Raw genomic sequence first — 23,258 nt, forward strand, 5'->3', positions numbered from 1 at the left:
GAGCAAGAGAGCTAGCATGTACACAAGGGGCAGGGCAGAGGGAGAGAACCTGATTCCTTGCTCCATCCCACAACCCTAACCTGAGCTGAAAGTTCCAGGGACACCACCTAGCCATCCCTATCTATGCTAATTTAAAGTGGTGGTGGGTGGGGTAGAGCCTGCAGGATCCAGTCAGGTAGGTGTCTGACTTTGGCTCAGATCATGATCATGGGGTCCTGGGATGGAGCCCTGTGTAGGGCTCCCAGCTGAGCTCCAAGTCTGCTTATCTCTCACTCTGCCGTCCCCCAGCTTGTGCTTTCTCTCAATAAAATCTTAAATTTTTTTTTCTTTTAAATAAAATGGTGACTAGGGTGCCTGGGTGGTTCAGTGGGTTAAGCCTCTGCCTTCGGCTCAGGTTGTGATCTCAGGGTCCTGGGATCAAGACCTGCGTCGGGCTCTCTGCTCAGCAGGAAGTCTGCTTCCCCGTCTCTGCCTGCTGCTCTGCCTACTTGTGCTCTCTGTCAAGTAAATAAAATCTTTTAATAAAATAAAATAAATGGTGGGGACCAAGCTGGAAACAGTAGGCAGGGGCACCTGGTTATTCAGTTGGTTGGAAATCTGCCTTTGGCTTAGGTCACAATCTCAGGGTCCTGAGATCAAGTCAGCAGGGAGTCCGCTTCTCCCTTTCCCTCCTCCCTCTGCTCATGTAGTCACTCTCACAAAATCTCAAAAAAAATTTTTTTTTTCAGTAGGCAAATACAGAAGAAATGTAGTTTTAAAGAGATTTACTCATCTGACTCAGCTGATAGAGCACAGGACTCCTGATCTTGAAGTTTAAGTTCAAGCCCCACATTGCGGAATAGAGATTATACTTAATAAAGTGGCAAAGGTTAAAAAAGACTAAAAAGTGGGTGCCTGGGTGGCTCAGTTGGTTAAGTAACTGCCTTCAGCTCAGGTGTCATGGTCCCGAAGTCCCGGAATCAAGTCCTGCATCAGGCTCCCAGCTCCATGGGGAGTCTGCTTCTCCCTCTGACCTTCTCCCCTCTCATGCTCTCACTCACTCTAATAAATAATCTTTAAAAAAGAGACTAGAATGGGGGCACCTGGGTGGCTCAGTGGGTTAAGCCGCTGCCTTCGGCTCAGGTCATGATCTCAGGGTCCTGGGATCGAGTCCCACATTGGGCTCTTTGCTCAGCAGGGTGCCTGCTTCCTCCTCTCTCTCTGCCTGCCTCTCTGCCTACTTGTGATCTCTCTGTCAAATAAATAAAATCTTTAAAAAAAAAAAAAAAAGAGACTAGAATGTACTATGAGTTAACAGCACTAAACTGGTGTCAAGTGTTCCCACTGGGAGTAGCAATGACAGGTATAGGGAAAACAGTCAATCTCATGAGGACCCTGATGTCACCGAGCATAAACTGTACAACCTTATGAATATACTATGCATTGTTTTATGAGTAAATCCTTTGAAATTCTATTTTTGGAAGTGTATTATACAACTTCAGATGGGTGCAAATAGGGAATCAGCACTGGTTTACAGCGACTAGAAACCTAAATGCCCCCCATCCCAAGAACTGGATAATTAAGTCCTAACAGCAATGGCAATTTGTACATGCTGGTGAAAAACCATCCTTGAAATAGTGGAAATATGAATATGCTTCCCCCCCATTTTTACTATTATGAAATACACATAAAACCTACCAACTTTTTTTTTTTTTTTAAGACTTTACTTGACAGAGCTAGATAGAGTGAGCACAAGCAGGGGCAACCACAAGAGAGGGAGAAGCAGGCTCACCACTGAGCAGGGAGCCTGACCACAGGACCATAACCTGAGCCAAAGCTTTACTGAGCCACCCAGGTGTCCCTATCTGAACCTTTTTTTTTTAAAGATCTATTTGACAGAGATCATAAGTAGGGAGAGATGGAAGCAGGCTCCCCTCTGAACAGATGCGGAGCTAGACCCTGAGATCACAACTCAAGCAGAAGGCAGTGGCTTAACCCACTGAGCCACCCAGGTGGCCCTATCTGAACCAATTTTAAGCACACACTTCAATAGTACTAAATACGCTCTGTAATACTGAACAACCATCACCACGATTTATCTTCTTTTTTTCTAAGATTTTATTTATTCATTTGGCAGGCAGAGAGGAGGAAGCACGCTCCCTGATGCACAGAAAGCCTGTGGGGCTCGATCCCAGGACCTTGGGATCATGACCCCGAGCTGAAGGCAGACTTTAACCCAGAGCCACCTAGGTGCCCCCATCTCCTTTATTCTTAAGTTTCTTTTTGAAGATTTGACAGAGAGAGGGGGAAGCAGGCTCTCCAATTGAGCGGAGAGCCCAACGAGGGGCTTGATCCCAGGACCCCTCACCCGCAGGGTCCCTGAGCCAAAGGCAGAGGCTCAACCCACTGAGCCACCCAGGCACCCCTTCTTTACATCTTCTAAAACTGAAATTCTCTATCCACATTTCCCATTTACCCCTTTCCCCAACCCCTAGTAACCACCATGGGTATGTGCTTTTAAATAAAAACCATTTGTTTCCACTGACTCTTCAAAAGGCAAATTACCTGTGTCAGTATTTCAACACCCTAAAAACCTTGGTAAAACCTAGTCCATTAAAATCCTGTGGCACCCCACCTAAATAAAACTCTTAATTTTAGTGTCAACCTAGTTTTAGCTTTCTGTATACAGTGGTACAGATGTATAGCTGTTAGCTGTGATACTCATTCACAGATGGTTACCTTTCACCTCCCTACATCTTTTCATACCACCTTGTTTTTACAGAAACCAAACTTTTATTTTGCTTTAAAATGTTTCATTAGAATCTTTTTAATAAAAACAAATGTTTTTATTAAAGAAGTCTTATTGATCTAAAAATATTTAAGCATCTCAAAATTCCTGGGCAGTTTCATTTTTCCAGTAAGTTGACAGCTGCTGCTCATACAGGTCAATGCAAGGAGGTTAGATGGAAGTTCCTAGGATCTGCCCAACACCAGATAGGAGATAATCCTCTGCGTTAACACCTGAAATTTCATAGAAGAACATGTATTAGAACCATGCAGGCAACTAGAATTAAGAAATGAACCTGAGTGGATAGGGGAAACATGAGTAATCAACGGTTTCAAAGATCCTCAGAGAAATGCTAATGGTTCAAAAAGGTTATCACTACCACTCTGGGGCTGCAAGAGAAAAGGGCACTCACCATAGTAGCCAGAAAGAAACAATGTGGCTCTTCTCATCACAACCTGCAGGTTCAAGTGGCAGGAGCCATTACCTAGGCATTACAGACATCTCTCCACAGCATCTCTCCAAGAGGGCGAATTCAAAAGATTTCAGCCGCCACCAGACCGGTGCCTAATCTGAAAGGGAGCGACCCCAGCTAGGCTTCCAGAATAATCACGCTAGAAAGATGAAAACGGGGCAGACAACCCAATGAGAAGGACAAGCAAAGTTAAGGTCCCCCTGTAGGCCCATTCTCTGAGACTCAAGTATCCAGTTCTCCAAATGAGTCAGAATTTAGTTTTTGACATCAAGACCAGCATCAGAGACTCTAGTCTGAGAAATCATCATTCCCAATTTAAGGAGACTTGGATCCCTGGAGGCCATTCTGGGAAGGGATGTAATACGCTGAACGACAACTGCCCCAGTGTAGGGATGTGACAAATGAAGAGTAGAGATATAAGTGGGAAAGAGTAAAGTTGGGGAGAGGGGGGCAGCCTCAGAACTGCAAAAAATACTGCCATCAGGGAAGCCCAGTATGTACAGCAGTAAAGTAGACTGAACCATGCTTGAACAAAACATGGGGAATTAGAGTTTTTAAATAGTCACAAAAGAAAAGTAAACCGAAAAGCAGTCCTTGGAAAATCACTAGGTAAAATACTTGCACTGCTTCGCGTGTTCGTTAGAAAATAGATTCCACACTGACCCCATGAAAGAGGCAGGTTTGGGGATAAAGCGGTGAAAAGCACGGGAGGAGGATCTCACACCTAACACTCACCTTTATTCAACGGTTAACACTCCGGCGGACATCTTTAGAAACCTTGTGGAGAAAACACAGGCATTTGTTACTAGCACAGGTTCTCGGCCCTGAGTTTCTCCCCAGCCCAACCCTTGGAAAAACCCTGCCCGGGGGTGGTCAGCGCGCTGCGGTGATGGCGTCAGCGAGACACTCAGCGTCACCTGGGTTCATCATTACCCCCGTGTCCCCCAGGACCACCACCAGCCACTCCATCCTGCGCAATCCACTCACCCTCGAGGCGCTGCGGACACGCCTGCGGGGACCAGGGACCTGGGAAGAAACAGGGAGTCAGCAGAGGCCGGGGCGACGCTAGCCGCGTCCCCCCGGCCCTGGGCTGGGTCAGTTCCGAAGAGCGGCGTCACGGGCGCGTCAGAAACTCTAGTCTGTAACGGTAGGTCATCCTGCTCAGCCCGAGACTGCGGCCCCCTCACCCGCAGGGCCCCGAGACACCTACTCCCAGGAAGTCGGGGCCATCGCCTCCCCGGGTGTCGGGGAGGGAGCCCGGCAGCCCCGAGGGGGGCGAAGCAGCACTCCAGAACCCGGCGCAGCCAGACAATCGCACAAAGAGAACGACAACCCCACGTCCCCGGCTATTTATAGCGGCGTGAGGCTGGGGGCCTGACAGGCATGGCTGTCTTCGTCCATGCCAGGCTCGACCCACGGCGTCGTCCCAGTCGTTCGGCCAAATAAGAATAAATCAAAGGAAAGAGAAGCAGGGGAGAATGTGTCACACGCTTCCGGGCAAATATGGGCATATCTTGTTAATTTCGAAAACAAAAGACGGAGGACTTTTTCTCTCGACCGGCCGGGCCAGACGCATGCGCAGAGGTGCTCTCTTCCGAAGCCGTTTCTCCTGGGACAGCCAGTGCCCCCTGCAGTAATGACCGAGGGACCTCTCCCTCTTCCTCACCCGGGCCCGCTTGGGATCCGGGTCGTTCGGGGACGCTGTCACCCGCTTCGTCAAGCTAGCGAAATCTGAATTCGCAACCCACTGCAGCCCGCAGACCTTAATGTCTTTTTTTTTTTTTAACAGCTTTAAGATATAAATGACATACAATAAACAATTAAAAAAAAAAAAAAAAAAAGCAAACACCATTTGAGGGGCGCCTGGGCGGCTCAGATGGTTAATCTTCTGCCTTCCGCTCTGGTCATGATCTCCAGGTCCCGGAAGGGAGCCACACGTCAGGCTCCCTACTCAGCGGGGAGTCAGCGACTCCCTCTCCCTCTCTCTGCCTGCTGCTCCCCTTGCTTGCGTTCTCTCTCTCTCTCTCTCAAATAAATAAAATCTTAAAAAAACAAAAACAAAAAACAGCACACCATTTGAGGGTTCCTGGGTAGCTCAGTCGGTTAGGGGTCTGCTTTTAGCTCAGGTTGTGGTCCCACAATTGTGGGATCCGCATTGGGCTCCTTGCTCAGCAGGGGGCTCCTTGCTCAGCGGGGAGCCTGCTTCTCCCCCTGCCTTCCTCTCTTGCTCTCAGTCCGTGTCTCATGCATAAATAAATAAAATCTTAAAAAAAAATACACCATTTGAAAAAATAAAATAAAATAAAATAACTTATTTTTTCCAAGTATTTTTTTTTAAGATTTTATTTATTTATCAGAGAGAGAGAGGGGGAGAGAGCGAGCACAGGCAGACAGAATGGCGGGCAGAGGCAGAGGGAGAAGCAGGCTCCCCGCTGAGCAAGGAGCCCGATGTAGGACTCCATCCCAGGACGCTGGGATCATGACCCGAGCCGAAGGCAGCTGCTTAACCAACTGAGCCACCGAGAGAGAGAGAGAGAGAGAGAGAGAGAGAGAGAGAGAGAGAGAGAGAGAAAACGAGCAGGGGGGAGGGGCAAAGAGAGAAGCAGTCTCCCCAGTGAGCGGGGAGACCGATGCCATGCCGGGACTCTATCCCAGGACCCTGGGATCATGACCTGAGCATGAAAGCGAACCTTAAGGGTCTGAGCCACCCAGGCGCTCCCCATTTGATAAATTAAAAAAGCATTCTAACCGCTTTTAAGTGTAAAGTCAGTAGTGTTGAACATATTCACATTGCTGTGCAACGAATCTACAGAACTTTTCTTCTCTTACACTACTAAAACACAAAACCATTAAAGTACTCCCTTAAGCTGAACTACTCCCATTAAACGACATCCCATCTCCTATTTCATGTCCTCTGAGCCATGCATGGCCTGGGAGTTGGCCAGAAACAGTGGACCCACTCTGTTCAGTATACTCTAAATAGCACTATATATTTCAGGGAGGTTGGAAGCAAAACAAATGATGGTGGTGTAGCAACATCCAGGCCCTGTTCTCCCTTTGCTAGTTTTGCTCTCCCAGAAATCTGGTCATTTGCTCTTGGACACTTAATCCATCAACTCATAAATTATCCCAAATCCCACCTTCCTGGACCCTTCTATTGCTCCTCATTGCAGTTAATGTTTGGTGATGTGGTTGGCATCCTCATCTTTTGTGAGAAAGACACTTGGGTGAGGGGATGAGTTAGGGGTTCCAGATCATAGGATATCAGTCCTTTTTTTCCCCTTAGTAATCTCTACATGCAACATAGGGCTCAAACACACCACCTGAGATCAAGAGTTGCAGGCTCTATTAATTGAACCAGTCAGGTGCCCCCCAAATCAGCCTTAAGGCACATAATTTAGGCACAGTGAATACAGATTAAAATTTGGAAGAAGGCCAGTGTGGGTGTAGGAAATATATCATTTTACCTCTGCAATCACTTTTTCATCTGACCTCCCTTCCCCCACAATTTCAAACTTCTATCAAAAAAATCTCTCCCAGAGGGGCACCTGGATGGCTTAGTCATTAAGCGTCTGCCTTTGGCTCAGGTCATAATCCCAGGGTCCTTCTCTCTTTGCCCCTCCGCCCTGCTCATTCTCTCTCTCTCTCTCTCTCTCTCTCTCTCTCTCTCGGTGGCTCAGTTGGTTAAGCAGCTGCCTTCGGCTTGGGTCATGATCCCAGCGTCCTGGGATAGAGTCCTACATCGGGCTCCCTGCTCAGTGGGGAGCCTGCTTCTCCCTCTCCCACTCCTCCTGCTTGCATTCCTCTCTTGCTGTGTCTCTCTCTGTCAAATAAATAAATAAAATCTTTAAAAAAAAATCTCTCCCAGGGGTGCCTGGCTGGCTCAGTGGAGCAATTCTTGATCTTGGGGTAGTGAGTCTGAGCCCCAAGTTGGATGTAGAGTTTAGGAATAAAAATAAATAATAAAGGGGCGCCTGGGTGGCTCAGTGGGTTAAAGCCTCTGCCTTCAGCTCAGGTCATGATCCCAACATCCTGGGATCGAGCCCCGCATCAGGCTCTCTGCTCTGCGGAGAGCCTGCTTCCTCCTCTCTCTGCCTGCCTCCTTGCCTGCTTGTGATCTCTCTCTCTGTCAAGTAAATAAATAAAATCTTTAAAATAAATAAATATATATATATATATATATATATATATATATATATATATATATATAGGGACACCTGGGTGGCTCAGTTGGTTAATCCGCTGCCTTCAGCTCAGGTCATGATCCCAGCATCCTGGGATCTAGTCCCACATCAAGGGCTCCTTGCTCAGCAGGGAGCCTGCTTCTCTCACTGTCTCTTCCTGCCACTCTGTCTTTATGTGCTGGCTTGCTCTCTCTCTGACAAATAAATAAATAAAATGTTTAAAAAATGATAATAAAATAAATAAATAAATAATAAAAATAAAAAAATCTCTTCCAAGCATCCTATAGTATTCACTCATTCATTTAGTACATTTCTCGGCTCCCAAGGACTGAATTCCACCCAGAGTTGATGTTGCAAAGTAAGTTTGCCTTACGTTCCAAGATATGTGTATGTGCAGGGAGCCATGAATTCTCATAAACTTTTTAAAAAAAAATTTTTTTGGACATTTGGAAGATTTTGATTTTCTCAAGAAAAAAAAAATTTTTTAAGGTTTGGTTTTGTTCTTAACTCTCTATACCCAATATGGGGCTCAAACTCAGGACCCTGAGATCAAGAGTCGCATGCTCTTCAGGTGCCCCTGAATTCTCATATTCTGATGTTGCTTTCTAAAGAACCATGTCCGGCCTTAGGGATTCTCTTTTTTGATCTGTTTGTCCTGGGAGATTTCCCTCACCTATATCACCTCTGCTGAGTTAATCAACACTCTTTTCAACAACTCCTTTCAAGCCTTTGTGCTCCCATTCACAGCAGAAACCCCCTTCCCACTACCTGCTGCTCCTCGGAGCACTGACAGCTCCCTCCCTCTCCCATACCCCAGCCCTCTAAAAACGTAATCAGGAGCAGCTTCTGATGCACAGCAGAAACACTCAGGCACCTTAGCCCGCCCCCCAAAGACTAGACTCCTAGTGGAGACCAGGCAATGGGTATTTTTTTTAGCCTCCCCTGATGATTTGAATACACCACCACGTTGGAGAAACAGGTCTCCAGAGCTTGCACATATCTATTCCCTCTACTACCTGGCAGGCAGGGGGGGTGGGAGGGGTAGGGGGGTGAGGTGGTGGGGAGGTGGGGAAGATAAGAAAGCCCGCAATTCCTGCTGCTGCAGCAATGTAACTGTACTTTCTAAGGCCTTTGGTAGGAGGCTATAGTAGTAAATAGTTCACTTATTTTGTGAGTCAAGCAGGCCTTTGAGACTTGGTCCAGGAACCAAAAGAGCTTACTATATTCCCTTTACAAGCTTTCAAGGAGTGCTTTCTCTACTTTGTCATTCGTAAAAAACATTGGATTTTTTTCCCCCCAGGGTGAAGTTTCAACAAAACACAGAAATTGAACTTTGTTTTTATTTTGGAGTTGTTCTTTCCAGCCCCAGTTTTGGGAAGGCAGGAAGTTGGGATTCTACCAGGCTAAGGAATATGCTAAGGACCTTTAATCTAACTGCTAGAGCAGGAAGAAAGCCCATTTCCTTGATCTTCCCAGCTCTACACTCTACTCCTTTCAGCTCCTCCTTCATAATTAAATTAGATGTTACTTTAAGTTCTTATGGTTTTGAGAGTCTCCCTAAAAGGAAAAGGAGGTGACTGATCATTAGAACTGGGGTAAAACCGTCACTTAGAACCGATAGGACCCAATATCAACAGTGTTGAGGCAGTGTGAAAAAAACATTTGTTGCTAATTTTACCCTGGATGTAGTTGAAGTGACCACTTCCACATGCTAATCTATGAAAAAAACTTTAAAATATCTAATTAGGAGGGGAGATGAGAATTACTTAAGATTATTGGGGTGAAGCAAAGAACCTGCTTCATTGTCAAGCCCCCAAAACCCTCAGACTCTCCCCCTCTGTGCCCTTGCTGGGATAACTGCAGCAGAGTGACCATGGCTGAAGATACTGCTTGTCTATTCCACATTTCTGCTCAAAATGTTGTAGAACTTTAGAAGTGAGGTCATTCAGAAAAATTTCTTTATTTTAAAGTGAGACAACCAAAACTAAGGCTAATAATGTGCACTCAGTCACCGAACTGGAATTTACAAAGTAAATCACTGTATCTGCATCTCCTTTTTGCTGCTTTACACACCCCCCATTATCACTCATAACCTAAGTAACAGACCAGAAGACTCATAGCTCAGAAGGGACAAATTAAGGGTTCTGCAAACATTAAGATCAAGCAAATAAGGAGCCATGAACCCCTCTCAATACTGCCTGTAAACCCACAATAACTTATCCCTCAAACCATTTTTTTGCAGCCCCCATCCCTACTATTCCCCTAAAAAAGGTGCATCCAGGGAAATGGGCACCTAGAATTTTCTAGCACAGACGTCATTTGCAACCTAAAATTAAGTCCCAACATAAGTAGCCAAATCATGGCTCCTCACACTGCACATCTCTCCAGAAGTACTGTCCCTTTCACTGATCTATGCAATTCAGATATTCCAAGAGCCCGTTATCCCCTCTCAAATAAAAATAGACTCACATTTTTTAACATTTTATTTTCCATCATGAAGTATACAAATTATAAAAAACAACCATACGAACCTAAAATGACATTCCAAGACTTCTGGTGTTTACACAGCAAAATTGGACAGAGGGTGGCAGTATTTACTCATTTTACAGACAAAAAAAAAAGAAAAAGAAAAAAAAAAAACTTACAGTACCAGTTACTTTAAAAGCAAAAAATTCTACCAAACACAGTATTACACTAGAAAGAAATAATAAAGACAAATACTATCAGGTAACAACCTAACTTTAGATTGAACTAAAATAGTAGAAAATGGAAGGTAGAAAAAAAAACAGTGCAACAGCAAGGTCCGCAGGTCACTACCAACTTGTAAAGAAACCAGGAGCAATGAAGGTTAAGGACCCTAATCCACCTCCTCAATAGTGGGGCCAGACCCAGAGCCCCCTTTGGGGGCCTGAGCCCCAAAACCGCCGGCCCCGGGGCCACCCGCCCCCTGGTACAGTCCAGTGATGATGGGGTTACACACCTGCTCCAGCTCCTTCCTCTTGTGCTCAAACTCATCCTTCTCGGCCAGGGTGTTGGCGTCCAGCCAGGAAATCACCTCCTGGCACTTGTCCAGCACCTTCTTCTTGTCCGCCTCGCTGATCTTCCCCTTGAGACCCTCATCCTCCACGGCACTCTTCATGTTGAAGGCGTAGGACTCCAGGGCGTTCTTGGCAGACACCCTCTCGCGCTGCACCTCATCCTCGGCCTTGTACTTCTCCGCCTCCTGCACCATGCGCTCGATCTCCTCCTTGCTCAGGCGGCCCTTGTCGTTGGTGATGGTGATCTTGTTGGCCTTGCCGGTGCTCTTGTCTGTGGCCGTGACGTTCAGGATGCCGTTGGCGTCGATGTCGAAGGTCACCTCGATCTGGGGCACCCCCCGGGGCGCCGGAGGAATGCCACTCAGCTCGAAGCGCCCTAGCAGGTTGTTGTCCCGCGTCATGGCCCTCTCGCCCTCGTACACCTGGATCAGCACGCCGGGCTGGTTGTCCGAGTAGGTGGTGAAGATCTGCGTCTGCTTGGTGGGGATGGTGGAGTTGCGCTTGATCAGGGCGGTCATCACGCCCCCGGCCGTCTCCAGCCCCAACGACAGCGGGGCCACGTCCAGCAGCAGCAGGTCCTGCACGTTCTCAGACTTGTCCCCCATCAGGATGGCCGCCTGCACCGCCGCCCCGTAGGCCACGGCTTCGTCGGGGTTGATGCTCTTGTTGAGGTCGCGCCCATTGAAGAAGTCTTGCAGCAGCTTCTGCACCTTGGGGATGCGGGTGGAGCCCCCCACCAGGACCAGGTCGTGGATCTGGGCCTTGTCCAGCTTGGCGTCGCGCAGCGCCTTCTCCACCGGCTCCAGCGTGCTGCGGAACAGGTCCGAGCACAGCTCCTCGAACCGCGCCCTGGTGATGGACGTGTAGAAGTCGATGCCCTCGAACAGGGAGTCGATCTCCAGGCTGGCCTGGGTGCTGGACGACAGGGTCCTCTTGGCCCTCTCGCAGGCCGTGCGCAACCGCCTCACGGCTCGCTTGTTCTGGCTGATGTCCTTCTTGTGCTTCCTCTTGAACTCCTCCACAAAGTGGTTCACCAGCCGGTTGTCAAAGTCCTCCCCTCCCAGGTGGGTGTCCCCTGCCGTGGCCTTCACCTCGAAGATGCCGTCGTCGATCGTCAGGATGGATACATCGAAGGTGCCGCCGCCCAGGTCAAAGATGAGCACGTTGCGCTCCCCCTTGCCCGTCCTGTCCAGGCCGTAGGCGATGGCGGCGGCCGTGGGCTCGTTGATGATCCTCAGCACGTTCAGCCCCGCGATCACCCCCGCGTCCTTGGTGGCCTGGCGCTGCGAGTCGTTGAAGTAGGCCGGCACGGTGATCACCGCGTTGGTCACCGGGTAGCCCAGGTACGCCTCGGCGATCTCTTTCATCTTGGTCAGCACCATGGACGAGATCTCCTCGGGATAGAACGCTTTGGTCTCGCCCTTGTAGCTCACCTGCACCTTGGGCTTATCGCCGTCGCTGATCACCTGGAAGGGCCAGTGCTTCATGTCCGACTGCACCACCGGGTCGCCGAACTTGCGGCCGATCAGCCGCTTTGCGTCGAACACGGTGTTCTGCGGGTTCAGCGCCACCTGGTTCTTGGCCGCATCCCCGATGAGCCGCTCCGTGTCGGTGAAGGCCACGTAGCTGGGGGTGGTGCGGTTGCCCTGGTCGTTGGCGATGATCTCCACCTTGCCGTGCTGGAACACCCCCACGCAGGAGTAGGTGGTGCCCAGGTCGATGCCGATGGCCGCGGTTTTCGCCATGCCGCTGCCCTGCTCTCTTCCTTGCCCCGCGCTCAGGTTCAGGCTTTGGAAAGGCGGTCGGAATCCGCGACGAGGAACTCGGTCTTCTCGAAAGCTGCAAACTCGCGAAGGCGCGGAGCGGGCCTCAACAACGCGGCGAAAGTTGCGCTAGCGGACGCCTCAGGACAGCCTGGAGCCTCTTTGCCACTTTGCTGTTTGCCGGCGGCGGCGCGGCTCTGCGCTTATAACGCTTCATCCAGCCCCGCCTTTTCCGTCCTCGACCAATCGCGGAGCTCTGCGGGGCTGCCCGGTCGGGAATATTCCAGGGGTTTCGCCTCGCGTCCCGCCTCCAGGCTTCCTGGGACCAATCGGTGTCCCGGGCGCCGCCCCTCCTAGAACTCTCCAGACTCTTCTGGGATTCTTGGGAAGGGACCCGAGTCTTGAGTCAGAAGGGGAGGGAGGAGAGGCGCTGGGGTTGGGTTGTTGTTGATTCCGCCCACTCAGTCTCCGTTACCCGCCTTCGATGGTGTCTCCAGGTATTATAATTGACTGAAAGGACTAGCACTGGGGTGATAATTGTAGGGCGGTGAGAGGCTCGTGGCGTTTAAACTAGTTTGATGGTTTAGGATAGGATGATGGGATACAGGGGTCCCGGTATACCCCAAATACAGAAAGTTCCCGAGTTTCTCGAAGTGGGTGGGGTATCTGGGGGTCAAAGAGACTCCGATTGGACTGTAGTGATGACGGACGGGTTCACGTTTAGGACCGCTAATGGATGGGTACAAAGGCTTGTGGGCTGTCTCAGGATTGCCTTGGCTCTCCGCGGAGTTTTTCCCACCTTCGATTTAAAGCGGAAGAGAAGGAAAAATAATACAATATAGTTTTGACATCATCTTTAACCTACATGGATGGAATATCTGGGGATGGGGAATTTGAATTTTTTGAAAGAAAATCAATGAAACGGGTGGTTCTTAAACGGAAGAACGTCCCCATCGCCCTAGAAGGGACAGGCTGGGTCAAGGGCGGGGTGAGGGAAAGGCAGGGCTGGATCGGTGAACCCTTTTGCCTAGGTCGGGCTCAAGCCGGAGGAAGAAAAAAACTTTCCATAGGACTACAGCTGTCTTTAAGGCCTTTGGGGCTTTTCCGTTTCCATGTTCTTCCCAGCCTGTGGATTTGGGCTACCCCTTTCCCACTTTTCCCCCTGTTAATCCCTGGTTCAGAACCCTGAATTCAGTCTTATGCACTCTCCCTGTCGCCCTTAGGCTGTCCGTCCTTTTAAAATGTAGTACAGAGGCTGGGGAGCCGGCGGGGGAAGGATGGGGATGTTCTGTCTTTCTTAGCAGCGTCATAAGCCACAGCTGGGTGCAGGTGGTCCCTTTTAAACAGAATGTTCCGGAATCCTTATGCTGGAAGGTGGGAGGGGTTGGTCCGACCCAGGTTCTACTTCCAACTCCTTTAAAATTTATTTGTCATGCATTTAATGCAACCACTTAGTTTTTTATCCTAGATTCCAACTTCCTGCACGTTATCCTCCCTCCTGCTTTGAATACAAACACATTTTATCATTCGCCCCCCCACCCACACACACACACTTTTAAAATCCTTTGCAGGCATGGAAAAGCACTTGTTGGGTGCCTGATATAAAAATCTAAGAGACATTAAAGTAATAGCGCCAGGTTCACAACCCATCAAAAATAGGCTCATTGCTGTATACACATGGTTGAACACAGTAAATACAGTGGGAGAAGGCAGTTTTTTGTATGTTTGCTTTTATATGAGAAGGCAGTTTTTTTTTTAATTTTTTTTTTTATTTGACAGAGAGAGATTACAAGTAGGCAGAGAGGCAGGCAGAGAGAGAGAGGAGGAAGCAGGCTCCCTGTGGAGCAGAGAGCCCGATGCGGGACTCGATCCCACGACCCTGAGATCATGACCTGAGCCGAAGGCAGTGGCTTAACCCACTGAGCCACCCAGGCGCCCCGAGAAGGCAGTTTTTGATAAAGGGAAGGAATCTTGCTTCTGAACATTTTGCTCGGCTAGAATTGCTTTCACAATCCCGTGTATGTTTGGGCAGGCAAGTGATAACTTTTTTTTTTTTTTTTTTAAACATTCAGATGTAGCTCCCTAATGAGTCACCTCCTAATCTAGTCAAACTGGTCAAACTTAAGGAAATTTCCATTTCTTTATGCAATCTCTGGCGACTCCCCAAGCTTTCGTTTTAGCTGCCCAATGTTTCAACACATCTAGGGACCCTTAACCTCACCTCCTTCTCCCTCTGGAAGCTTCCTTGGCATTAGCTGCTACTAGAGGCAGTTCTGGAATTACTCCTTCCTTCTCTTCAGATCTGCAGTTTAGAATACTTTTTTGGCTGGAAGCAAAGGGCATCACTGCCTGGCAGGTAGACATGGTATCAGGACCTCAAATCTTGTTACTGTGTGTATAGCAGTAAAAGATCCACTAGAAATACTGTTTCCCGTGAATCATCAGCTATCCCTTATAGCTGACTTACGTTTTGAGTCAAATCTCTCTGTGTGGACCCAAACATCTATATTCTTTTCCCATTTCCTGACAAGGAGAGGGTCTCCTGAATTTTGTCTTTTATGCTGGATGCCTCCCAAGGCAAAAAGAAACCCAGTCGCAGGTTTAACTGCTGTGTAAGATGACTGTAAGAACCCCAAGAGCTTTCCAGAATTTTATTTTGGCTAATTTTGCAATTAGCCAATTCCCCAAACTGGTGGGGCTGTCAGGTACTTATTTAAGAGTGGGGAACAAAAGAGAGAGAGAGCCAAGAACTTTGCAGAGCAGTTAGAGTGGAGGAAGTGAGCCTTCATGACCCTGAAGCTGCCACATTCTTTTTCTTCTCTCCTTTTTCCTGCAGTTTCTCCAACAGTACTATTCTCCTCGGTTCTTTTAGTTTTAAAGATAGTACAATTCTAACGTTAGTTAGGAAAAAGCAAAAGAGATAACTGATATGAAACCCAGGGCCAGGCATTTTTAACAAATCAATGGCAAAGGCCTCTGTGACTGGGGAGTACTACGGATTTCCAGAAGCTTTTGGGAAAACCTGGGAAAGGGAAAATTTGCGTTTGCGTCTGACTCTACCTCCTGTCCTCCTCCTTCTTCACCATGCAGTACTTGTAAGTTAACTAACACAAGTCTCTGTATCTCTAACATAGAATTAACAGTATCCATCTAGTAGGATGGTAGCCTCAGGAATTAATAGGATAATGCTTCTCAGGCCTTAGTTCTGTGCCTGGGACAGAGCAGTGCTCAAAAGTTTGCTCCCTTTCTCCTGTCTTTGTTGGGATCCCACACTCTAGGGTCTGACCTCTCAATATTCTCGAGGTGCTTACAAGATTGGGGACTACTGCCTGGACAATGGTATTACTTTCAGTTTACTGGAGAAACTATCTTAAGATTTTTAGGCAGAGGCTATTTAGTCAAACCTTTTCCTTTTTAAAGATGAACACAAAAGATCAGAGTTCAATGGCTTAGTCTGGTCACCCTGAAAGCTAATTTTAGAACTGATGATTGAGCCTACATGTCCTCATACTCCCTATTTTGGACTCCTCTCAATGCTGGCATATGCATCCTATCCTTCATTCTCTACAGAGAGGAAAACAAATGGCCACAGAAGGGAGTGAAGTGAATGTCAGGCCTCTGTGCGCATTAGGGGCACCACGGGATATATGACCAGCTGGGACTCCCCTCCAGGCTGCCACTTCTGATTCATAATCACCCCTCCCCCACCTTTCCCACACTTCCGGATCTCCCAGCCCCGCCTCCCCCTCCTTTCATAAGAGAATGTTCGGTCCGAAAGGGGAAAGCGGGGTGCGGGGAAGGGGGGGGAGCCCTGTTACTATGGCTAAGCTGGAACATAGTTCACAGAATCTTCTGGAAATTAAATATAGAGCCATGACTAAGCTTGATGTTTTAGGGCGGGGTTGGGGTGGTGGGGGAGGTGTTGGGGACCTTGGACGGGGCAGTTTGTTGAAGCACGTTCTTACAAGTCAGTCCCCACCCCCGAACCCAGAAAACTCCAAAATGCTCCTGACGGCGCCGGGCCGCGGGATACGGACAGGATAAAGGCGGGTGCAGAGCGTGGAGGCCGCCGCTGGGACCTAGCGGCGGGGTGGCCGCGGGATTGCCTGGCCGCTACCAGGCATTTGTGACTTTTTCAAGACGGGATGAAAACAAAAAAAGGCGAGGTCTTCACAGTTTCTCTCACACTAAGTAATTTATGCGACAAAAGCACTGGAAAGTCTTGTAACTCCTACAACTATGCAGGGGATGGGAGGGGTTGGGGGTGGGAATCGGATGGCCAGACACCAGAGGAGGAGGTCCCCAGAGCCCGAAGCGAGCGCGCACCGAGCCAGGTGGGAACGCGCGGCGCCCCGGTCGCTGCTGGCCTCGCTCTGCCGCAGTCTTGCCGCCGCCTGTCGCTCCTCGCCCCGTGGGGACGTTGGGAGCGGTAAAAAAAAAAAAGGTCAAAGGCCCTGGGAACTGATTCTCGTCTTCTGGACTCCGTTGCACGCCCCCCACCCCCCATCCTTCGATCCTTAGTTGGGCGCTACAGGGACCGTCGGGACGCGGCGGGCGGGGCGGGTTCACCCGGGCCTCCGGAATTCGCTCCGCGGCCGGAGCCCTTAGACTTTGTGGGAGCGGTGCTAGGGAAGGGGGGCGGGGCTCGTGGCGTTGCCCTGTTCCAATGCAGCGGATTCTCAAGAGGTGACCCACGGAGACGGATTTAGGGTGTTCAGTTAGGGTGAAGGTTGAGGACAGTTGCCATTCCTTATCCCTACCGTGAGGATCGCCCCCTCACCTGAAATAATCCCATCTCCTCTTTTAACCGAAAGTCCATGTCCCTGCCCACTTTTATATTTATAAAATTGTTTTGATTACCTTTTTAGTTTTTGATGACAGTCCTCTTAAACAGCAGAAATAACAGTAAGTATATATGTTGCTAACAAAGCAATACCTTGGGTTCAAACAGTTGCATTACCATAGCCGCTTGCCTTCTGAGGGCTGGCATAGGGAAACAGGTGGGATTGGAAAGGAATTAAGGAAAATATTTGACTTAGAAAATCCTTTCCTCGGGGCGCCTGGGTGGCTCAGTGGGTTAAAGCCTCTGCCTTTGTCCTAGGATCTAGCCCCGCATCATCCGGCTCTCTGCTCAGTGGGGAGTCTGCTTACTCCTATCGCTCTCTCTGCCTGCTTGTGATCTCTGTCTGTCAAATAAATCCTTAAAAAAAAAAAAAAAAATCCTTTCCTTACCCGCGGTCATTTTTCTTCCATGTACCTCCCCCACCCCCAAAATTTCTTGTTACCCAAGACCTCACTTTCTTCAGGGATGGCACTGCATTCTCTTTTAAATCTACAATTTTGGAAAAATTTAAAAAAATAATAATAAATAAATCTACAATTTTGGGATGCCTGGCTGGCTCAGTCTCTTAAGTGTCTGCCTTCAGATTAGGTCATGATCCCAGGACCCTAGAATCGAGTCCCCTGTCAGGCTCCTTCCTCAGGAGGGAGCCTGCTTCTCCCTCTGCCTGTTGCTTGTGCACTGACAAATGAATAAAATCTCAAAAAAAAAAAAAAAAAAAGTCTACAGTTTCATCAGCCTGCTCTCCTTTGACCTTACAAAGGGATTATTTCAGTCGCCGGTGCAGGTGTATACAGGCTATAACTTCTTATATTGATTTCTTAATAAAGCAACCATTCAATAACTTGACTAATTGGGCCACAGGAACTTATTTTCGCCAGGGTTATTTCTAGAGATTTTTCTAAACACTCTGCTCAAAGGTGTTTCGTAGGACCTTCCCAATCTCCACCCTTTACCCTTTTCGATCCACCTTCCTCTGCCACCTCTCCCCTAAGTAGTCGTTGTGGCTGCTGGCTTGAAGAGTCACTGGTATCTGCAAATGAGTCACAAATGTTCCTGCAGCTCTAAGGGGGAGAGGAGGTACCATAGCAAATGCAGGTCCTCACGAAAACTGGTTTACATTGTGGCTAGAGTCCACAGTCCTACAGTTCAACTGTCTTGAAGGTTATAAACTGGCTTGGAAGCCTAAGCATCTCTTAGATTTCCATTTCCATACTTCCAGAACAAAGTCCACATGTATGGGCCATTCCCAGATTGCTGATTTTCTTCAGAAGTGACTATTTATTGGGGCACCTAGATGGCTCAGAGGGTTAAGCCTCTGCCTTCAGCTCAGGTCATGATCTCAGGGTCCTGGGATCAAGCCCCATATCGGGCTCTTTGCTCAGCGAAGAGCCTGCTTCCCCCCCCCCCCCCCCTCTCTGCCTGCCTCTCTCCTTACTTGTGATCTCTCTGTGTCAAATAAAAAAAAAATTAAAAAAAAAAAAAAGAGAAGTGGCTATTTATTTACTAAAAGGTTTGGTGGGCTCTGAAGAAAACAAACTCAGAAAATGCTTCTATGGAATATTGAGACTATTTTTTTTTAAGATTTTATTTATTTATTTGACAGAGATCAGAAGTAGGCAGCGAGGCAAGCGGGGGGTGGGGGGTGGGGGAAAGCAGGCTCCCTGCCCAACAGACAGCCTGATTCCGGGCTCGAGATCCTAGGACCCTGGGATCATGACCTGAGCCAAAGGCAGAGGCTTTAACCTACACTGCGCCAGCCAGGTGCCCCGAGTGAGACTATTTTTTTTTTTTAAGATTTTATTTGAGACTATTTTTTAAAAATTGTTTTTGTTGTGGGGCACCTGGGTGGTTCAGTGGGTTAAAGCTTCTACCTTCGGCTCTGGTCATGATCCCAGGGTGCTGGGATCAAGCACGGCATAGGCCATCTGCTCAGCAGGGAGCCTGCTTCCTCTTCTCTGCCTGCCTCTGCCTCCTTATGATCACTGTCTGTCAAATAAATAAATAAAATCTTTAAAAAAAAAGTTTTTGTTGATGAAGTGAAATTCACATAACATAAAAACCACCTTAAAGTGCACAACTCAGGGGCACCTGGCTGACTCAGCCTAAAGAGCATGCAACTTGATCTCAGGGACTAAAATTCGAGCCCCACATTGGGTGTAGAGTTTACAAAAATTAAAAAATAACAAAGTGGGTTTAACAGGGATACCAAGTATATCCACAATGATCTGCAACCACCATCTCTATCTTGTTCCCAAACAACTTTGTAATCTCCACATGCAACGGATTCTTAAAGGGGTTTCCTTCCCAAGCCTTGAGGATTGTGGCAGCGTTTTTCAACAAGGAGGTTGTGAAGGGGATTATTTCTAGAATACTAGCAGCTAGGATATGCAGTATCTCAAAGGGAAGTTAATGCATGGGAAGAAAACTTGTAGACCTCCCCCCTTCTCAGTTAACAAATACTAAGCCTTTGTTATCAGTCCCAGTGTTTATCTGATATAATTGTTTGGGATTCCATAAAGCAAAGGCAAAGGGGTAATGATTATGAAACCCAAGTTAGAACCAACCCAGAACCAGGCATGGTAAAAAAACAAACCAACCAACCAACAAACCAAAATTACTGTGAACTTGGGACAGTCTGGCAAAAACGGAGGAAACCAGAGTTGGAATCTAGGTTTAACACCTTTGCTGAACTGAATTTTTTTTAAACCACTACGGTAATTTTAATTAAGTCTTCCCATGTGTTCACCTGTGCAAGTTATGCACCACCCCCTCTCAGTAGAATGAGGATTCGTAACACATAAAAGGCCCCCAAACAGTGCCTGGTACATAAGAGCACTGACCTATTAGGTCCCTCTGCTGGGGCACCAACTCAGTGACAGTTCCTTCTGGATACTCACTGGGTACTTAAAACGTAAATAACCAGTCAGAAATGTGATACTTCTATCTCAGTAACCTCTCAGAAATGAGAACTATAGACAGAGGCATCAAACCAGACTCTTTCATTTTAACGTATGAAAACAAGAGGTCAGAGTGGCTAATCCTAACTGGGCAACCCAGTGCTTTATCTCACATTTCCTCACTACCAATTTAGGACTCACCTGTTCCTTCATGCTGAAACCAGATTGTACATCATGGCTCTGACAGACCAGGGGCACTTTCAGGAATGGGCAGTCAGGACCTTCACACGTAGCTGCCTCTCCCTTCTGTCTCTTGCCAGCCTCTCTGGGAACACCCTACCCAATACCCCTTTCCCAAGCCACCCTTACATAGGGTCAACCCCTTCGCCAAACTCAAGGCACTACGTCAGTAACCCTTAACCTTTTCTACAACCAGACCCAACCTACCCAATACAAGTTGTTTTAAAACAAAAACAAAAAACAAAAAAAACTCCAACATACCATTTGCCTGAAAGCAAGAGCTCACAATGCAATATATAGACTTACTTCTCCAGATCCTGGACTTACCTAAAATACAAATTACCAGTTTTAGAGCAAAACACCAACCTATACAGACTCTAACCTCAGAATAAAACACAGAAGCAGGGAACACAAATTATTGAGTTTATTTACTCAGCAGAAAATAAAACAACAAAACAAAACAAAAAAGGCCTGTTTGGTGTGGATATTACAAAAAAGAAAGGCACAAAAGATGGCAGTATTAATTCTTGCTACATTTAGACTCTAGAAAAGGGGAACTATGTGAATTCACCGAAAGAGAACGTTGAAATTAGGCAAACGGAAAGTTGAGAGCTGATGATACGCAGACATGTAAGGCAATGCAAGAGTCCTGAATTCCAACGGTCTCCGACACAAACACGAACAATTTGAGGAAGAACTCCTAATCCACCTCCTCAATAGTGGGGCCAGGCCCAGAGCCCCCTTTGGGGGCCTGAGCCCCAAAACCGCCGGCCCCGGGGCCACCCGCCCCCTGGTACAGTCCAGTGATGATGGGGTTACACACCTGCTCCAGCTCCTTCCTCTTGTGCTCAAACTCATCCTTCTCAGCCAGGGTGTTGGCGTCCAGCCAGGAAATCACCTCCTGGCACTTGTCCAGCACCTTCTTCTTGTCCGCCTCGCTGATCTTCCCCTTGAGACCCTCATCCTCCACGGCACTCTTCATGTTGAAGGCGTAGGACTCCAGGGCGTTCTTGGCAGACACCCTCTCGCGCTGCACCTCATCCTCGGCCTTGTACTTCTCCGCCTCCTGCACCATGCGCTCGATCTCCTCCTTGCTCAGGCGGCCCTTGTCGTTGGTGATGGTGATCTTGTTGGCCTTGCCGGTGCTCTTGTCTGTGGCCGTGACGTTCAGGATGCCGTTGGCGTCGATGTCGAAGGTCACCTCGATCTGGGGCACCCCCCGGGGCGCCGGAGGAATGCCACTCAGCTCGAAGCGCCCTAGCAGGTTGTTGTCCCGCGTCATGGCCCTCTCGCCCTCGTACACCTGGATCAGCACGCCGGGCTGGTTGTCCGAGTAGGTGGTGAAGATCTGCGTCTGCTTGGTGGGGATGGTGGAGTTGCGCTTGATCAGGGCGGTCATCACGCCCCCGGCCGTCTCCAGCCCCAACGACAGCGGGGCCACGTCCAGCAGCAGCAGGTCCTGCACGTTCTCAGACTTGTCCCCCATCAGGATGGCCGCCTGCACCGCCGCCCCGTAGGCCACGGCTTCGTCGGGGTTGATGCTCTTGTTGAGGTCGCGCCCATTGAAGAAGTCTTGCAGCAGCTTCTGCACCTTGGGGATGCGGGTGGAGCCCCCCACCAGGACCAGGTCGTGGATCTGGGCCTTGTCCAGCTTGGCGTCGCGCAGCGCCTTCTCCACCGGCTCCAGCGTGCTGCGGAACAGGTCCGAGCACAGCTCCTCGAACCGCGCCCTGGTGATGGACGTGTAGAAGTCGATGCCCTCGAACAGGGAGTCGATCTCCAGGCTGGCCTGGGTGCTGGACGACAGGGTCCTCTTGGCCCTCTCGCAGGCCGTGCGCAACCGCCTCACGGCTCGCTTGTTCTGGCTGATGTCCTTCTTGTGCTTCCTCTTGAACTCCTCCACAAAGTGGTTCACCAGCCGGTTGTCAAAGTCCTCCCCTCCCAGGTGGGTGTCCCCTGCCGTGGCCTTCACCTCGAAGATGCCGTCGTCGATCGTCAGGATGGATACATCGAAGGTGCCGCCGCCCAGGTCAAAGATGAGCACGTTGCGCTCCCCCTTGCCCGTCCTGTCCAGGCCGTAGGCGATGGCGGCGGCCGTGGGCTCGTTGATGATCCTCAGCACGTTCAGCCCCGCGATCACCCCCGCGTCCTTGGTGGCCTGGCGCTGCGAGTCGTTGAAGTAGGCCGGCACGGTGATCACCGCGTTGGTCACCGGGTAGCCCAGGTACGCCTCGGCGATCTCTTTCATCTTGGTCAGCACCATGGACGAGATCTCCTCGGGATAGAACGCTTTGGTCTCGCCCTTGTAGCTCACCTGCACCTTGGGCTTATCGCCGTCGCTGATCACCTGGAAGGGCCAGTGCTTCATGTCCGACTGCACCACCGGGTCGCCGAACTTGCGGCCGATCAGCCGCTTTGCGTCGAACACGGTGTTCTGCGGGTTCAGCGCCACCTGGTTCTTGGCCGCATCCCCGATGAGCCGCTCCGTGTCGGTGAAGGCCACGTAGCTGGGGGTGGTGCGGTTGCCCTGGTCGTTGGCGATGATCTCCACCTTGCCGTGCTGGAACACCCCCACGCAGGAGTAGGTGGTGCCCAGGTCGATGCCGATGGCCGCGGTTTTCGCCATGCCGCTGCCCTGCTCTCTTCCTTGCCCCGCGCTCAGGTTCAGGCTTTGGAAAGGCGGTCGGAATCCGCGACGAGGAACTCGGTCTTCTCGAAAGCTGCAAACTCGCGAAGGCGCGGAGCGGGCCTCAACAACGCGGCGAAAGTTGCGCTAGCGGACGCCTCAGGACAGCCTGGAGCCTCTTTGCCACTTTGCTGTTTGCCGGCGGCGGCGCGGCTCTGCGCTTATAACGCTTCATCCAGCCCCGCCTTTTCCGTCCTCGACCAATCGCGGAGCTCTGCGGGGCTGCCCGGTCGGGAATATTCCAGGGGTTTCGCCTCGCGTCCCGCCTCCAGGCTTCCTGGGACCAATCGGTGTCTCGGGCGCCGCCCCTCCTAGAACTCTCCAGACTCTTCTCGGGCTTGCTAGGGCTGGCAAGTGTTTGTGGAGGG

At 49.4% G+C, this 23,258-nt stretch overlaps 2 protein-coding genes, 1 long non-coding RNA gene and 2 other non-coding genes across 5 annotated transcripts; all 5 read right to left on the minus strand.

The window, feature by feature from the left end:
- Positions 1-2,803: 2,803 nt before the first annotated feature.
- LOC131834337 (uncharacterized) lies at positions 2,804-4,605 on the minus strand. The gene is made up of 5 exons (XR_009354822.1): positions 4,450-4,605; positions 4,227-4,265; positions 3,975-4,016; positions 3,180-3,378; positions 2,804-3,000 (listed from the first exon to the last, which is right to left on the minus strand). It is a non-coding gene; the product is annotated as an uncharacterized LOC131834337 (long non-coding RNA).
- LOC131834987 (small nucleolar RNA SNORD52) lies at positions 3,484-3,551 on the minus strand. Its single transcript, XR_009355068.1, has one exon. It is a non-coding gene; the product is annotated as a small nucleolar RNA SNORD52 (small nucleolar RNA).
- On the minus strand, positions 4,111-4,173 carry LOC131834990 (small nucleolar RNA SNORD48). The gene has a single exon (XR_009355071.1). It is a non-coding gene; the product is annotated as a small nucleolar RNA SNORD48 (small nucleolar RNA).
- A 5,286-nt stretch (positions 4,606-9,891) lies between the features above and the next one.
- Positions 9,892-12,416, minus strand: LOC131834339 (heat shock 70 kDa protein 1). The gene has a single exon (XM_059178866.1). It carries the CDS (start codon positions 12,204-12,206, stop codon positions 10,281-10,283), a length of 1,926 nt encoding a protein of 641 aa, XP_059034849.1. The 5' UTR covers positions 12,207-12,416; the 3' UTR covers positions 9,892-10,280.
- An 8,190-nt stretch (positions 12,417-20,606) lies between these two features.
- LOC131834340 (heat shock 70 kDa protein 1-like) lies at positions 20,607-23,040 on the minus strand. The gene has a single exon (XM_059178867.1). It carries the CDS (start codon positions 22,828-22,830, stop codon positions 20,905-20,907), a length of 1,926 nt encoding a protein of 641 aa, XP_059034850.1. The 5' UTR covers positions 22,831-23,040; the 3' UTR covers positions 20,607-20,904.
- Between the last annotated feature and the right edge of the window lie 218 nt (positions 23,041-23,258).

The sequence above is a fragment of the Mustela lutreola genome, chromosome 6 (genome assembly GCF_030435805.1).
Source record: "Mustela lutreola isolate mMusLut2 chromosome 6, mMusLut2.pri, whole genome shotgun sequence".
NCBI classification, from domain to species: Eukaryota; Metazoa; Chordata; class Mammalia; order Carnivora; family Mustelidae; genus Mustela; species Mustela lutreola.

Excerpts from the sequence above, each read along its gene's own strand:
- LOC131834339 (XM_059178866.1), bottom strand. The coding sequence starts at position 12,206 with ATGGCGAAAACCGCGGCCATCGGCATCGACCTGGGCACCACCTACTCC.
- LOC131834340 (XM_059178867.1), bottom strand. The coding sequence starts at position 22,830 with ATGGCGAAAACCGCGGCCATCGGCATCGACCTGGGCACCACCTACTCC.